The 18,089-nt window shown below is 42.5% G+C and overlaps 1 protein-coding gene across 1 annotated transcript in view; it reads left to right on the top strand.

Moving 5' to 3' along the window:
- mpped2a (metallophosphoesterase domain containing 2a) overlaps positions 1–5,254 on the top strand; it is a 35,604-nt gene extending 30,350 nt beyond the window's left edge. The window contains exons 5-7 of the mRNA XM_061275868.1: positions 2,159–2,274; positions 3,580–3,693; positions 3,773–5,254. Of these exons, the coding sequence (XP_061131852.1) occupies positions 2,159–2,274; positions 3,580–3,693; positions 3,773–3,891 (349 nt within the window). The 3' untranslated portion in view covers positions 3,892–5,254. The remainder of the gene's footprint in view (positions 1–2,158; positions 2,275–3,579; positions 3,694–3,772) is intronic.
- Positions 5,255–18,089: the final 12,835 nt, after the last annotated feature.

Raw genomic sequence — 18,089 nt, 5'->3', positions numbered from 1 at the left:
ATTGTTGCCCGCCCGGGGACCCAGAAAGAGGTTAACAGCAGAGTCGTGCCCCGAGAGAGCTACGGCGTCCTAATGATGTCCAACGGCTTAATTGAATATCGGCGTTGTGCGTATGAGGGCTAAATTGCTTCTGTCTGCGTCACCTCCGCTGCGGGCTGATTTTTAACCCATTTCCACCATTTGACTCCCTGGGGGATCATTAAATGTGCCTGTTACCACGGTTACCAGCCTTTGTGCTCGCCATGCTTTTTGTGTTTCGGAGCCAAATACTGTTATTTGACTTACGGAAGATCCTCCCGTTATTGGTGTGTTACTTTCACTTGTTCTTTTTTTTTTCTTTTTTTTGGAGTCGAGAGGGGAGGGGGGGTAAATGTATTTTACATCCTACTGTGCCTGCAAACGCTTCTGCTTTGTTTCCATGGCAACAAGCCCCAGATGGCAAGTGTCAATAAGACATGACAGAGTATTTTCAGCCGTCAACGTATATGAGGGAGTGTTTTCGCCATGCTGTACTACATATGTTTCATAATTACGTGGACACTACCGCAATACATTCCGATTCGAACCCTCACACATGCACACACTCAGCCAGCAGTGCATATACGATAGCGGCACAGGAAACCATCTTCCCTTTATTTGCCTGCGACGCCATTAATCTTGGTGGGGGGTTAACAAATGCACTTGCACGGAAGGTATATTTCACATGCAGACGTCTGACAATGGGGCCATTGTGGCGGCGGCGGCGGGCTAGCACGCTGCTCTGCATTCAGTCAAGACCTTGCCTCCGGATCCCCGGCTCATGTCAGGGGTTTAGGTTTCATCTCCCAGATGAATGAATGCGAAGGGAAAAAATCTCACTTGTGTGTTTTTTCTTTAGTAGCATTTTTTTTCTGAATGGGGAGAGCAAATATCCTTTTTTCAAAGTTTGCCCTTGTTGCTATTAGTCAGACAAATGTTCCGCTAGTGTCTCGTGTGTGTAGCCAAGCGAGCACGCCAGCTCAGCTCTGATTCACGGCTTTCTAAGATTCTCCCCGCCAGCGCCGCAACAGCAGCCGCCCCATTTCCCTCGCAGAAGTGCTTAGTCCTCCCAGTAATCCATTAGACTTCCATTAGCTCTGATTTGCGTGATTAGTTCTAATTAATCAGTCGAGTCTGTGGCCTTCGCTCCCCTTGCTCCTCACGTTTAATTTTTAACCTCATTTCTCAGCTCTCCGCCGAACGAGCCAATGGAAGCGTGGGCTTCGGAGCCGCCTTTGTTTCCCAGCGCACGTCCGCACGCTTCTTCCAATACGGAGCTCCGCGCCTAGAAGACGTCTAAATCATTTAGTACCTTCGTTTATATTTAGAAGCTGCGTGATTTTTGGGGTTCGTCTGCTCGGACTCACCCACCGCTGCGGTCGGTATTGATCGGCCAGGTGACCCACTGCTCATTGTAACGGGACTTATTGATGCTTTGGAAGCCCTCGTCTCCTCGTGCTCAAGCTAAACATAGCGGGCCCAGACGAGTCAAAGAATAGTCCAAATCGTGACGTCCTCAGCAAATATCTACTTTTGCTTTGTGCAGGTTTTGATGGAGTTTCTTTATTCCTCGTCGTTCGGCATGATGATAATCTATCTTCCTTAGCCTTCTTGTCAGCCCTCTATTGCCATTACCACTATTGTGATAAATGAAGGCTCGATTTATCAAGGCCCATCTACTCAGTTGCTCTCTGTTTGTTGATAAAACATCTGCCCGCTTTGCTTTGGTCCATCCATCCATCCATCCATCCATCCATCCATCCATCCATCCACTCCATCCACTCCATCCATCCATCCACTCCATCCATCCATCCACTCCATTCCCACATTCCCACTCAGCCACATGGAGGTTCTCTTTGTGGGTGCCAGGAAAGACACAGCTTGTCACCCCGGAGCTCGCACATTCTGATCCAAACCGCCGGAGGTGGCCCGGCTGCTGTCAATCAATCTGGTAGCGGGTTGCCGAGGGGCTGCCGAGGGTGTGATGTTAACGCATGACACGAGCTCCCCTCTGTTTCGATCTCCCCGCTTTATTTTGGGAACGTAGCCGCGTGTCCTTGAATTGGACGAGCTGAAAGATGAGTTTGCCGCTCATCACGGATTTGAAATGTTGACACTGAAGCGTTTGGAATTCTTGCAGGTCTCCGTGGTTCAACGGCTGGGGCTTCAATCTGCCCCGGGGTCAGTCCCTGCTGGATAAATGGAACCTGGTCCCAGAAGGCATCGACATCCTGATGACCCACGGCCCGCCGCTGGGTGAGACCAATTAACCAATCACCCCCGCGTCTAATACCTCATTTTAGCAGAAACAGTAGCAGACACACTTCAGGATTCAATATTTGTGTTTGACTTTATGAAAGGAAGAAACGTGTATTGTTGATTTTATCACCCCAGACTGATTGTGTTTTCTCTCTGGGTGTTTAGACTCACTTGGTTTATTTTTCCTCCCCCTTTCTTTTTTTTCTTCTTACGTTCTCCACCTGTTTTTATTGAGTGATTTCCTTCCTCCTCGCCTACGGAGGGGCTGCTGCCGCCGCCGCCACCGCCGCCGCTTCTGGCGTTGATTGCATGTGAACTCCATTTTGTAGCACTGTGACAGATGCCACAAACAAGCGCACGGATCCGATTTTGGTTGGAGGCTGGCTTAAGGAATACAAACATAAATACTGCATGCTGGCTGTCTGGATCAAAATATTTTATAATATAGAAGTACCGTTTTTTTCCATGTATAATGCGCAAAATCTAACAAATTTATTGTCCTAAAATCTGGGGTGCGCATTATACATGGGTACTATTTTTTGTTTTTGACACGTCAGCTATATAAAGCGCGAGAGTTCAGTTCTCTACCTAAATGCGTATTACAGGTAATATTTGATTTCACAACACTTTGCCTTGTTCCTTTCTTCTCTGCTGTTCACTTCAAACACACTCCATACGAACACAATGCTCTCGTATCAGACGCTTGCTCGATCACCTGCTCGTTTACTGTCACAATGTACCCTACACAAATTCGAAACATTTCTTCGCTATCGAGTTTGCTAGCGCATGCGCAGTGATACTGACCGGCAGAATAACAACCGGTTGTTCCCAAAGATGATCTTTTTTCTGAGATAATTTTACGTTTACGGACTTAAGTAGGAGTCAAAATTCGGGTGCGTATTATACATGGGTACAGGCTTTTTTCCAGCATCGACATGCCATTTTTAGGGTGCGTATTATACATGGGGGCGCATTAAACATGGGAAATTACGGTAGTTCAGATTTATTTGATCAGTTCTAGTCATTGATCCATTAATTGGTTAGTAGATTTATATTTCATAGGAAGTCCTCATCGCTCTAAATATTGATTAGTAAGTAGAAAACATTGTTGTGTTCCACAAGAAGGCATGATTGTTTTATATTTATGGCCTTTCTACAAATATTTACTGTAATTGTAACATTACCACTGCATTAGTTTGGACTGTTCTGATTAGCATGCAAAATTGCAAAAGCAGAGAGTTGTACATGAAATTCATAAAATGATCACTTGTTAAAAAAAGAGAAAAAAATGTGTGTGTGCAGGTTTCCGAGACTGGGTTCCTAAGGAGCTGCAGCGGGTCGGCTGCGTGGAGCTGCTCAACACGGTCCAGAAGAGGGTGCGACCCAAATTGCACGCCTTTGGCGGCATACATGAAGGTCAGTTGTGGTTTTTCTTTGAATCTCTCTTTGAGTCCTTCCGTGACGATATTTGCCATGGTTGTGTTGCGCTTTCCAGGCTACGGCATCATGACGGACGGTTACACGACGTTCATTAACGCGTCCACCTGCACCGTCAGCTTCCAGCCCACCAACCCTCCCATCGTCTTCGACCTGCCCAATCCGTCCAGCTCCTGAGACCACAGCAAAGGGGGGGCGGGGCTTGGAGGTGAGAATTGTTTTTTCTACAAATGTCAATTAAAAAAAAAAAAAAAAAAAAAATGTGTCTTTGCAAACTGTTGGTCCTCTCCAAGAATTTTTGGAGATGTGTCGGGTCAAACTTGAAGGAGAATATCGGTGTTGGTCTCTTTTTTGATCTGTGATTGTATTTCCCACACAAAATCAACATGTGTGGAAGTTTTCAACTCGAGACTTCACTTGCCTTTTTTTTTCAGGGGGGGTGTCAATTATGAGCCACTTTTTTTGTCATCCCACAGACTTCCCTTTTCATCTCAGAGCTGCATCTTGCTTTTTCTTTTTGACTGCAGGGAGAAAAATGTCTGTACCACCACTGACAAAAAAAAAAAATGCAGAACACCGGTATTCTCCTTTTCCCGGGGGATTTTGTGATTAAACAATCTTGCTCTTGATAAATATCGGTCAGATCTGTAAGATAAATCATGCTTTGTGAATTTGTACAATTTCTTTGTTTGGTTGACCGAACAACGGATGCCATCAATGTTTTGCTCTTGTATCATCCATTTTTGTCTTTTAGTTTTGATTTTTTTTTTGTTAGTTTTTCTCGTCAGTTGCGCTTTTCTTATTGGCTGACAGGGACACTGCCTTAAACTAGCTTTAATGTTCTCAGCTAGAGCTCCACTCTTTCTTTCTGCAAAAATCAGAGAGAGAGAGGGAAGAAAAAAGTCCTTATTTATTGTCCGACTTTCCCGCTAGACAACACGGAACTCGCGAAGGGACCGAAAGCTATTAAATTACAGCCCAAACGTTTACTTTAGATTCCATCCTATTCGATGACTCCTAATTTGGAAAGTTTATGTATAAAAAAATATATATATTATATATACATGTTGTAAAATTTCTGTACTAAAAGTTGTGTTTAACGAGGGTGAAGGAAGGGTGAGCGGTCTCTTTTTCTTTTTTTTTTTTTCGTTCCACAGGGTTTTTGTTTTGTTTTTACGTCTCGGTCATTTTGGATGAGAGGAAACGTTTGGCTGTCACAATCCATCAGGTGCTTTTGATTGCCTGCCTAAACATGCTTATGTTTCAAGTGTCATTCGGATAGTATTTTTATTTTATTGCTTTGTTTTCTTTCTAATTTTGCACTGTGTGTAAATGCAATCTTGCTAGCACAAAAAAAAAAAATGTTGCCAATAGTAGTTTTGACTTTGCTGCTGTAAATGCTCTTTTCGTGCTTTTATTCCTTCCCTTCTCTTTGGCTCTCTCTGATTGTATGGAAATGTTAGTCCTCTCTTTTCTGTTCATTGTGATATATTTAGCTGCCTTTATATGCAAATAAAATTGCAGATTTTTACTTATGAAATCTTTTCGACTTTCAATGCAGCAGTGTTGACGCCGGGGCGTCGTTAAGGTCTCGAAGATTTTGATTTCTAAATGTCACTTAACGTTGTATGATGGGGAAAAAAACACTTTGCGGTAAAAAGTTAGTTTTGCTAAATGTCACCATTCTGACATTTCTATCGTATACTTCATTCTTATTATGTTGGAAATTATTCATTATATGGTTTGTCATTTAATGCATTTGAACCTGAAAAAAAAAATTCGACACTCTACGAATGTACTTTCTCTGACCCAGATATTTGTGTGGCAAAAAAAAAAAAACACAAACCAGAGCTTAGCAATAAGACCTAGATAAAATCATCGGCGCTCATTTCTCACATGATTTCATCAGGTTTCCTTCCTTTCCACCTCTCGCCAACACAAATCTGGTGTAGTCCAAAAATAAAACAGGCTTGACTTGTAAGGCGCCTCTGCCAGCCTTTTTCCCACCAACCCCCTTCCCGCCACCACAACATCAAAGCAGCCCGACCAATTAGCTATTCCCCGAAACAAGAGCGGCAAAGCATGGCCCCGCACCCACCAGATCCCCCCGCACATTACCATAATCCAGTCTAATCATATTAACACGGGCCGCAGATGAGCAGGGGCAGACATGACTGCATACAGGCACCTCATCTAGAGAGGCCGTCCGTCCGTCCGTCTCTGTTGGCTTGGGGTTGTAATAAATACTCGCATGTACGCCATCGCCCTTTAACGGAACGGAGCGTTATTCTCGCTCTTTCAACCCAACATTATACTGGACTGTATATAATCATGTTCGACGGATTATAACGGAGTATGAAAATAACAATAAAATGTAGAATTTCAGATAGAAATAGCATGAAAATCATTGGGAAGGTCCACTCATTGGATTCTAATATACCCATTTTGATTTGGTCTGATGACATGAAATGAAAACACAAAACATCTTTTCCAGAAATGCCTTCAGAGAATTTGGCCTTTAGCAGGTTTACCCGCAGAATGGTGAAGCGAGTCAACTCTGCACCTCTTTTGGGAAAGGCCAGAGTGAAATCTGTGTAATAATAATTATCCTGACGATCGTCCATGTTTTGGCCATACCTGTAATATCCTTAAAATGGGGAAGAGAGGTATCAATTATTTTTCGAGCTTTGTTGAGTCTCGAGAAGGCCACCACCATTGTGTGAAGATGTAGTTCTTACTGGTTTTGACCTCAAGATGAATAGTAGTGGGCTCGGGACACGTCCTTGAGGAGAACCGTTTCCCAGGAAGATTGCGATGAAATCGTTCACCACTCACCCACGCTGCCATCTGTTCATGAGAAAATCTAACAGCACAAGGGGATGCTAACACCTAAGAAGGATCGTTTGCTCACCAGGCACTCGGGGGTGATCGTATTAAATGCTAAGCTCAAGTCCGCACGCAATATTCGTGTTGCGATGCTCCAGATGAGGCAGGCTAGTAGGTAGTTAGCAATTAAGCTAGCTTCTTAGCATAATTACGGTCAGTGCTACCAAGCGAAAGATAGATAGATAGATAGATAGATAGATAGATAGATAGATAGATAGATAGATAGATAGATAGATAGATAGATAGATAGATAGATAGATAGATAGATAGATAGATAGATAGATAGATAGATAGATAGATAGATAGATAGATAGATAGATAGATAGATAGATAGATAGATAATCATTCTTCCAGTGTGACATTCCTTCTGCGCAATCCCACACAATATAAATTTGCTTCATTGTTTTGTATCAATTACGCGGCATGCAAAATAAATTAACAAATGGAATGCCTCCCCCGCACACATAAATGGAAATTTACAGCGCACATAAAGACACGTGTAAATCAGTGAGGCGTTCAGGTTTAATGTAGTCACTTGCCAGTGTAAAAGCTAATTTAATTAAACGGAAAGTTCACCGGCTAATGATGCAGCTTTGCTAATTATTTTCTGAATTAATTATTCCGCCGCGGAATGAATGGATGTCGTCACCTCTCCTTACGTTATGACTTCTGAAGGAGCACTGATTGAACTCTGAGTGAATTGACCCCCCAACCCCGCCAACAATATGTGATTATCACAAGTGGATGGCGGCGAAGGATAACTACTTCCCTCGTTCCTTTACAGCGCCGCCACTTTGACATTGACTTTTTTCCACATTCTAGCTTTACATGACATTTAGAAAATAACTATAATTACAATTCATTGGCCTCGCCGACTTATTATTCACTCATTTAGAACATTGTTTACCTGGCAATTTCAATTGCAAAGTAAGACGACTACATTAGGTCTTCCTCTGCCTTTAATTATCAAATTTTGTGGAGAGAATCAAGTTGGTGATAAAAGTTTTGGCTGGTCTGTATAAACTTAAATGGGAAAATGTTAGAAATGTTGTATATATAGCTTTTATGATGTCTGACCTTGGAAGAAAGGATCACAAATGTAGTCCCGAGTCTCTTCATCCTCTCGCCTTGTGTCATAAACATGTGAACGTTGGAGATATTTTGACATCCTCTTGAGATGCTACTATTCACGATGTAGCTGTAAATTCCGAACAGCCCCATTGTGGCACAAATAATAGCTGGCGCTATTCTTTTGTATTCTCCAGGCATTTTTCATGGAAAAGAAAAGTTACATTCCACCGACTTGCTTTATCTCTCCACACGCAGGGATGAAATTGATTTATTGACAAAATGGCTGCATATTTTCTTACACTACACTTTAAACGACATTTTTGTTTAGTATTGTGATGAATAAAAAAAAAAATAGTCTGATAGTCCCCATGAAAGTTATTTTCTAAACATTGCAGTAGCTTCAGGTTCAACTGTCAATCAGGGGCAGGTTGTTAAAAATAGGTGCAAAAACACCAAACTTAACCGCCTGTTGAGCGTCGCTTGTACACAAGCGGGCAAACAGACTGAGTGAACAGCAGTGCGGCTCAGAGGTCAATACTTCATTAATGTCTCATTAACGTCTTCAAGCCGATTCATTCAGTTTCTTACACCAGGCGCGTATTAATAGGAAGGAAGGAGGGAGTCCCTCAGCAGGACATGGCGGATACCAGATGGACGACGCGTGCGTCATGGCTCTGGTGGATTGCTGCAGCCTGGCAATTGCTCATGACGGTAACCAACACAGTATTGGCCAAGAGGTCACAGGAAGGGACCCCGCGGGCCCCCCTCTAGCTCCGCCAGTGGATATGTGCTTGTTATAAATTACATTTGAGTTTTTACACTTTAATTAAAGATAAATATGGAGTAATTTATCATAATTATTATATATATATTTTTATTATATATATACACTACCGTTCAAAAGTTTGGGGTCACAAAATTGTTTGGGTGACCCCAAACTTTTGAACGGTAGTGTAAATATTATTATAATAAAATATTATGAATTAAATATTATAAATTATATTTTATATTTGTATAAGATTATATATAATCTATGAGTATAAGTATACATATATATTATAAGATTTTCTACACAGAAGATTATATATATAATCTATAAATAATTATCTAAATAAATACATACACTACCGTTCAAATGTTTGGGGTCACCCAAACAATTTTGTGACCCCAAACTTTTGAACGGTAGTGTTTATATATACATATTACATTAAATTAGTCATTTTGATTTAGAGGGGAAAAACCACAGCAAATTATTTATTACTAACCCCAAACAAGAAAACAGTAAAAAAAAAATAAAATAAAAGAAATACCAGGTTTAACTAGCAGCTAAAATGCTGTTGTGCTTTAAAGTACTTTGTTTACGCTTCGCTTCATACTTTTCAACCGGAGAGCTTATGTCGAGGACTAGCAAAAAACGATTTTACTTAAACCGCAGCGGCCCACCGAAACAAAGCGTACACAAATTAGCGCTTGCGTCTGATCTTCACATCCAAAACGCACATTCCACTATATCATTAATAGCAAGCCAATCCACAAAAGCCAAAGTATCACACAGAGCAGCCGCTGGTTTATGACAGTAAAGCCGCTGAGATCTAACAGTGAAAGAGTATCTGTGGAGGCCTTTGCATGTAATCCGGAGGAATTCCTGGGAAATGGTCATTTGGCGCCAGTCTTGCTGCCCGGACGGAGCCCGGCGACTCAAACGCACATAAGCAGAGGCTCACCCAGGGCAGTCAGTCCACCTGTTGGAGTTGGCAGTGTGAGTTAAGAGCAGACAAGAAAGATGGCCTCTTGCGTTAATCAAGTTGAACATCACACACTAAACTAAAATTCTTAAATTTGTAATAATTTGCATGCCACTTGTTCTAATTCCCAAACATTAGTGCAGATATTTCAATTCAGTTGCAATCCCCACATGTTGTCCTAACTCATTCAGTGCCATTGACGTCAAAAATATTAACTGGGTTGGCAGTGAATGAGTTAATTACCTTTACTTTTCTTTTTTTTTCCCATCTCTGTCTATATTTTTGTATTTCCAACCTCTTCGCAAACCTTGACGTTGAATTCGAATGTGTTAACTTCTTTACACGCCCCGACATGGCCTTCATTAGGAAAACACTCCTTGAGTCTCTTCATAATCATATTAATCCCCTCGGCAGGCGGCCAGATCATTTGACTCCTCGAATGCGTATGGAATAAGCTTATTAAAAAAAAAAAAAAAGATCTGTTCCCTAAACACAAGGCAAGGAAATGTTTTATTAATTGGCTTTTCTGTTTTATTTACCTGCGAGATGGTGCTCGCCCGCAGCGTCTCCTCCCTGCGGGTCGAACAGCGCCGTGGCCTTGAGACCTCAGTTGAATCATTTAATTAAGCGTGGCACTTCTCTTTTTTTTCCCCGTGATAAGCCGTGAAGGTGCACGGCCTCCTTTTAATTGAATGTCCATCTGTGTAATTATTGTCTATGTTCACACAAAGGAGACGGCGGGGATATCCGCGGCGGTGCCGATCTCCATTGAACAAAGTCGCGGGATCTTCTCAGTTCAAATTGTCTCCTAAAATATGAAAACTTTTGAGCAGTTCTGGTGAGATGAAGATTTGGAGCATAGCATTTCTGTCACCTGGGTGAATCCTTCAACATTAAAAAGAAAAAAGCATAAACCCAGGCAGTCAGGAGTTGCTAATCCTGAAAGAAATGAAGTGTGGATCATCAAACATAATCTACTTACTTCATATTTTCTGCAGCTTAGTTCACACATGCCCAAGAGAGAAGAACCAATCAAGCGCTAAGTATCTGTAGAAGACATACAAGAACCTGCAAAAGTCCCCCAAAAATATGAAACCTAAAACTTATGTGCACTCATAGCTGTTCCTAAAATCATAAAATTGTTTGTAAAAAGATTTTCGGTGTTTCAGTTCCTGCGAAATCCACACAGTAAAAACAAATGATAAATGAGGTGTGTGTTTATTCATCTGTGTGTTTGTGTCGAGGGACCACCGTGATGGAACAAGCGCCTGGTACAAGCAATCACAATTACTGCGAGACTTGTTCAAACAAAATCTCAAGATGAGGCTCATTGGCACGGCCACCTGATCTCAATCATCAGCGACAATAGCGTATTTGCCCTGTTTTGCTTTTTCCCGCGGCACAGCGTGTCGCTATTTCAATTATTACGAGTCAAAACAAAAAGTGAGACATGGTGGAAATGATAAAAATGAGAAATTGTGTACTATATTGGGGAAAATATGACACGATGTGTACCAAGAGTGAAAAGTCCCTGGAACTGGATTGAGCTTTTAGCCATGTTGATGTTTTTTTATTTAGTTTTAAGAATAGAATAGATCTTTATTTGTCATTGTCACACGTACAACGAAATTTAAAAAGTGCCAAGCGATCAGCGCATGAGATAAAAAAATAAATAGAATAAAAAGATAAAAAAATACAAGCTAAAAACCCGTCGTTTGTTGCATTGATGACTAGAGAGCTAGCCAACTAGTTTTGCTATGCTAGCTGCGTCTGGTTGCCCTTTAAAATGTTTCCCTCCTGTGTGTATTGATTGAAATAATTTGCACAAACAGGAAGGTACAAGCACAAATACACGGAGGCTCCTCTTCAACAATTTGACACATGCTTTCATTGAAGCGAGCAGCTGCTCGATAGCACTAAGGAGGGATGGGGATTGACTCTGGCATAATTACACAAACCCCTGCATGAATTTGGTCCCAATTAAAGCTACACACTTAACCCATGCTAAAGCTAAACGCAGAAGGGCAGATCAATGCTGCGAGGCTTTTTTTTCTTCCCTTGAGTGGCCGCCAGACTTCTCCAAAACAGGCCGATTACATATGCGGTGCAGCTCCTCGAAGATAATTACGGCGCTTCGACGCCGCGGGACTAGTCAAGTGGCACTATAGCTAGCCTCCCGAGAAATATCAACTACATTCATGATGTAGTTTTCTTCACAACTCTCAAAATTGATCTTTACCAGGAAATAGACAAAGTTGACCGAAAAGCAGTGGCGGCGCTACAAGGGGGGTTGCGAGGGGCACTGGCTCCCTTTGAAACATGCTTGGAGTCCCACAGGTCACAGACCATTTGACTTTTAGGTATTTCTTTTTGTGTCAGTGTTTTCTTTTTGAGTATTTTTTTCAGCGTTTTCTGAAGGTGATTTGGGGTTTAGAATTTGTTTTGTTCTACAGATGTCCTATCAAATCCTTGACCCTCTGCCGCCTATCCCCCCCAAAGAAAATAATCCTAGCTCCGCCAGTGCCTAAAAGGACACGAGCCTTCTTTTGTTTTTCACCTGTCACCACCGTACTTTGGAATGTCAATTTGGCTGCAGGAAACTCAATCCCAAACATGGAGGCACGGGAAGAGCAGAGAATAAAAGCGGCATTAAGACGGTCCATACACACACTGCTATGTTTTATTTTAACTGGCGCCAAGGTGAAAGAAAAACCTGTCAAATCTTTTCATCGGAATCTCCAAAAAAAACGGCATAATTTGTATCGAGTGAGTGAAGCTGCAAAACAAATTTTCTTGTTCTTTGACAGGCTGGAATTATGTTTCAAAAGTGCGCAAAAACAACAATGAATGAATGAGGACTCAAAAGCTGTTTACTTTTGCACTTCTTCACTTTTAAGTGGCATTCTGTAATTTATCGCTTTGTGCTTTACCGACATCGATCGGCAAATGGAGGATTCACAAACAAGTCCTGTTGCGAGCCAATTTTAATAAGACATTTACTCATCTATAGAGCAGGCACAAAAGGTTTCTCGTCACCAGCCAAGCCATAAATTTGGAGTGTCTTAAGGACACGGAGATGGGCAGACTCGGCCTCCCTTTTTTCTCTGGCCCATTGACATGTAAATGTCCTCCTGCTATAAGGCATCAGCAGAGAGCAGTGGAAGAAAAAAAAAAAAGTCCACTGAATTGAAATGTCAATAGTAATTTTTGGCATGCGAGGGACATCTGAGAGTAAGGGGCTGCCTCCCGGGAGAAATGCAAAAAAGAAGAGAGTCGGTCGAGGGAAGTGGCGGGAATGCGAGGGGAGGACGCTGGCTGTGAAGGGGAGGGGCGGAAAATGGAGAGATGGAAGTAAAGGGGGTCTGTGTGATGGAAGAGAGGAGGGAGGGGGTAATAGCAGTCAGAAGGTGAGCTGTCAGAGGAAAAACAAGCCAGGGGCATTGGATGGGGGGAGGAAGGCGAATAGATGAAGAAAGATGGAAGGGGGGCTTGTGTCCTCCTCTGGGAACGTCTCCCCCCGTCCTCCTCTACTGATGGACAGGCAGAAATACCACCAGAGCCACCTCCCGTAATGACTTGATGAATGAGCCTCCATCCAGCCCACCACCTTCACCCCCCCCTCCCCTGCCCTAGTACAAAATCACACAGCAGGACTCTGGCACGGTAGACGCATCTACTCCACCACGGCTAGTTTGAGATCTTCTTAGAATAACACCAAGTCGCTGAGAGCAGCCCGTCTTTGTGCAATGTTTCTTCTTCTTCCTCTTGTGACTTTGTGCAGTGAAAACATTGTGTGCTCAGAGTGGCAAAGTCATTAATAGTGGATTTCGCAATCAATGGCGGGGGTTCTGTCTTGTTTGTCCAATCCATTTAAAGATTGCCGCCATCTGTGGTCCTCACTGTTGGGGAAATGAAATGGGCCTGAAAAAACTTCTTTCAAAGAAGCAGCAAAAACATTACAAACAAACATCACCACACTACACATTGCTGATTAGTAAGTTCATTTTGTATTTTGTAGGAAGAAACAAAAGACATTTTTAAAGAGGACGGTTGATGTGAAAGGGTGAAATTAAACAACCGAGTAGATTTTTTTTCGGAGCGAGTCATTCTGGATTTTAACCACTGCATTAGAAGCAGAAAAGCTAACTATAAAGCGTGGCGGTAGCTTGAAATTGCCAATTAGTGACTCATCACTATTTTCCATTGCACATTGTGCGGACTGCTTCTACTGGGCTCTCTTCACCTCAGTATGGGTCAGTTTTCTGATATAAAACCACAGAGAACCTTTCTACACAGTCACAACGAGACCCGCTGAGAAGCAAGAGTTGAGAATGTACGTCGTAGCATGAGCTTCTTGGCTTCGGTGGATAAAAATGAGGTTCAAGCTAAAGCACGGAATGCTGCTGCAAATTAGAAACGGCCAAGCAAAGATGAAACCCGATGAGTTACCTCTGGGATCCTCACCAGAATTACTCAATCGTCATGAAAATGTCGCAGAATGAGAAAACTAAAAAAAATTCTCTTCTTTCTCCATTCGCCGTCGAGTTAGTTGTCCTTCAAGCAGTGAGTGCGAGGTTGCAGCCTGACAGAGGTCAGAGTGATCTACAGGACAGGCCACTTGAAGACAAATAACACAAGTGCATGATAACAGAAGTGACGGTGGAATAAAATAAAATAAAATAACCCACATGTCCGCCAAGCTCAGAATCTGTCTGCCTTCACCTGAATCAAATTCACAAAAGTTCTTACACGCCATGTATGGATCTAGAGAAATTCAACTTTGGTCTGCTGACAGAGTTCCTGTCTCTTCTCGTTGTTTTGGCCGGCCGGCTCTCCCCGTTGGCTGCAGTGCAAAGGAGAGAGACAATCTCCGTGATGCAAGGCAGGAGATTTGTCATTTTAAAGCGTGGGTCAAACGGCCTCTCTGGCTATTGATTGGCTTGTCCTCCTCGATTACTCTGTGTTATGTATGGCTCCTTTTGTCAGAGGTGCGACAGCCACAAACACATTCAGCTCAAGCACCTTCGATCGCACATCAAGAGCCGCACAATGCTGCCTGATGGACTAGTACGGTTAGCTAGCTAGCTAGCTCTTGGTCCAACTTCCTTATCCAAGATGTTCAAACTGTATCTTGGCTTAGGTTTGCTAGCTAGCTAGCTAGCTAGCTATAATCACCCTCTTGGCCCTACCTTACTTATCCAAAATGTATCTTGGCTTAGGTTTGCTAGCTAAATAACGAGATAGCAAGCTTTAATCACCCTCTTGGCCCTACCTTACTTATCCAAAATGTATCTTGGTTTAGGTTCAGTTCACATTTTGTCAATGTACATATATTCGGTGTGATTAACATTACGTCGCACTCATGCTAGGTCCACATTTCTGAGACTCAAACCATGATTGTGGATAAACTACTGCCGGGGGCAATCTTATCTTTTCAAATTTAGCTAACTTGACGGACATCTTTACTTGACTTTGCGATACTTTATGCTCCAGTTCTAAACTGTAAGTTAAGAAGGATGGATTTGTTTTGACGTCTCTCATGCCTCATCTTTCTCATATAATGAAGGTCTCCCTTTGTGAAATTAAACACAACTCTCCAATTCAACCAATCAAGGAAATGCTTGTGCTTATCCTGTTAATTGCACTTGAAGAACATCTTCACATTATCCTCGAACTCAGCTCACTAAAGTTCAGTGTGCTGAAAAGAATTTTATTTTTGCTCATGGTGTTAATGAGCCCAAAACTTCCAAATCAAGGATTTTGTGTGTGTTCTTAACAGAATGTTCCCATCAAAGCTCCTCTTCAGTTTCTTTATGATCTATTAGAATTTGTTGCTTTCCCGAGTGTGAGCAGGGCTGCTTAAGTTTTGATTGACAGACTGTGGTGACCTTGTGGCAAAATCACGCAATTAGATTTTAATTAGTCATTTGGAGGACTTGTATTTTATCTTTATCATTAAACTTAGTGAAAGCGAAATTAGTTGAAGACCTACTGCATGACTACAGCTAACTCGAGTTCCCTTCATGTGCAAAGTAATACATGAATGACGGTAAATTTACCGATTGCTATCTATTCATCAAGGCATCCATCCATTTTCTGAAGGACTTCTCTTCATTAGCGTGAGTTTGGGCGAGAGACTGCAGTCCAACCTTGACTGGTTTTAGCCGGTCCAGTGAGGTTGGCGTTAAATTTGCCTTCTTTTAAATTTAAGAGCCTCCCAAAAATATATTTCAGAACCTCAGCAGCATTGCGAAGCAGACAATCCCACACAACCAAGAAAATAGACAAACCAGAATCTGTGTTTTTCATGATTTAACCGAGGTTATGTTAACATCACGTTGCTGTCAAACACTGCCAACTACTGGCCTGGGGTAGGTATTACAGCGATTTCAAGTCGGAAAGTACCTCGGTGAGTATTATGTCAACGTATCTAAAGGTGGTAAATAATTTCCATGTCATTCCGGAATATGCGGTCTCACCCCCGACTGACCACCCCTTTGTGTGCGGGCGGCAGTCTATGACGAGACCTCTTGGATAATGCATGAGCCACCCCGCCTCCCTCTGCTGAATCAGCTGCCGCAGAACATCACCGCCTCCGCTGATCTGGGCGGACAACGGCCCGTCGAGGCCACCGAAGACATGTGGCCTGGGACGTCCCCCTTACGCCTTCCCTCCCCCTCGACAAGAGCACTTGATCACCCAAGTAACCTTTTGCATGAGTGCACTCAATCTGCCACTGCAGACATGGTGCAGACAGGGGGCATTAGGTGGGATTATCACCCCAACGGCCCTTTGTTGTTGGGTTGTCCATCCCTCGCCAACCCTGACCCCTCCCCGAGCGACTCCCACCACCCTTCCGCCCAGCTCTGCACCACCCTGGTACTGCTGGACAGGGAGGTGGTTCTCTGGAAGACTGAGAGAAGAGCACCTAACCTCTGTGGAATCTCTCACGCAAATTAAAAGGAACTCACAAAGACACACGTCGTGGGTCAAGTATGATCAAAATGATCTTGGCTGCTTTCAGAGGAAATGTCACAAATTCCAAGAAACCAGTCCTCCAACTCTGTTTTGAGTGATTACTCAAATGTGAAAAGTTGATATTCTCAAAGAATTTGCAATGAAGCCACCATTTTACCATCTTTCATCGTCGCTGGAGAAATCACAAGTCCGGAACTAATCGATTTTCCATTTGCGGGCGGCTGATCTGCTGGCTGAATTTCACGTGCTTGGAATGTTTTGCTAAACGTGATGATGGAGAAGTCAGAACATTTTTAAGCATTCATTTTGACAGAACAAGGATGAGACGTGACCCGAATGGCTGAGGTCCGATGAGTAATGGGACAGCTAAATGCCCAGAGGTTAAAGGGGAGAACATTTAAACCAGTATATGGAAGGCTTGGCCAAGGTTTTGGAGGAAGGAAGGACCAGTTCCATATCTGGTGTGAAGGCCAGTACAAAATTTATGGATGTGAGCGTCAACTTTTCAAACTCAATGTCTTTCGAATGCAAATTAGCGAAATATTACATTTAGCAAACAACAGCCTTGCAGCGAGGTTCAAAGATGGCCGATCAAGCATCTTCCACCGTCTGTGCTTACACGCAGGAACTTTCCTTGAAAGTATCTCAAGGTGGAAAATTGTAGTCTCAGTGTTTATTTGTTATTTTGCATCTTGGAATATCTTGATGACTCAACGTGTTTTTTTATATATATATATACCGTATTTTCCGCCGTATAAGGCGCACCTAAAAACCTAAAATTTTCTCAAAAACCAACAGTGCGCCTTATAGTCCGGTGCGCCTTATATATGGACCAAATTCCTAAATTGAAACTGGCCCAAAGCATTGTGTCATGAAATCAATCATAAATGGCCTGCTGAAGACTATGAATCATGAATCAAAAAGACTATGGATCATTATTTTATGATTATAAAGTAATTTGTTCCGTCTGAAGTTGAAATAAAAAAGATAAAATGGAGAATGATTTGATTTGGATTAAAAATCTGACATGATGCATTAATGGTGCGCCTTATAGTCCGGTGCGCCTTATATAAGGATAAAGTTTTAAAATGGGCCATTCATTGAAGGTGCGCCTTATAGTCCGGTGCACCTTATAGGGCGGGAAATACGGTATATATAGATAAACTGGTTTTGGTTTTTGACTTTTTGATGATTCAGCATTGATTTTTTGTGTGTTTTTTGTTGGGGTATTTTGTAGAGATAAACCGGTTTTGTTTTTTGGGGGGATTTTTTTCGATGACTCTAGTTCAGTCTTGCCTCCCTGCTTCCATGCACACACAAAAAACAGTTTATGACAAATTCCAAATAAAGTTTTCACTGTAGCGCTTACCGAGTGATGAGATCAAGTCAATAAAGTTTACACGCAAAAATAACACACAGCTCTGAAATGAACCCTGATTTGAATTGACTCGTGCGGCATCACTGTTGAGGCCTCTGAGCAACCAAGTGGTGTCCTTTTTTGAGGCGATTTGGAAGTTCCGCCGTACTATATCATGTCATCCCATATTGCGGCAATATTAGGAGCACGCAGGCAAGAGTGTGTAAAATTGGATTCCTCCTTTTCATTCCTTTTTTGTCCAAGCTCAACTGATTTCACTGCAGCAGCCGAGGCTCGCAGCGGAATGTCTCCCCGCCGATCGTCTCTCTCCGAGCATC

This window comes from Syngnathus typhle, linkage group LG4 (genome assembly GCF_033458585.1).
Source record: "Syngnathus typhle isolate RoL2023-S1 ecotype Sweden linkage group LG4, RoL_Styp_1.0, whole genome shotgun sequence".
In the NCBI taxonomy this organism is placed as follows: Eukaryota; Metazoa; Chordata; class Actinopteri; order Syngnathiformes; family Syngnathidae; genus Syngnathus; species Syngnathus typhle.
The sequence above is the reverse complement of the archived record's forward strand: the minus strand, read 5'-3'. Positions and strand labels throughout refer to the sequence as shown.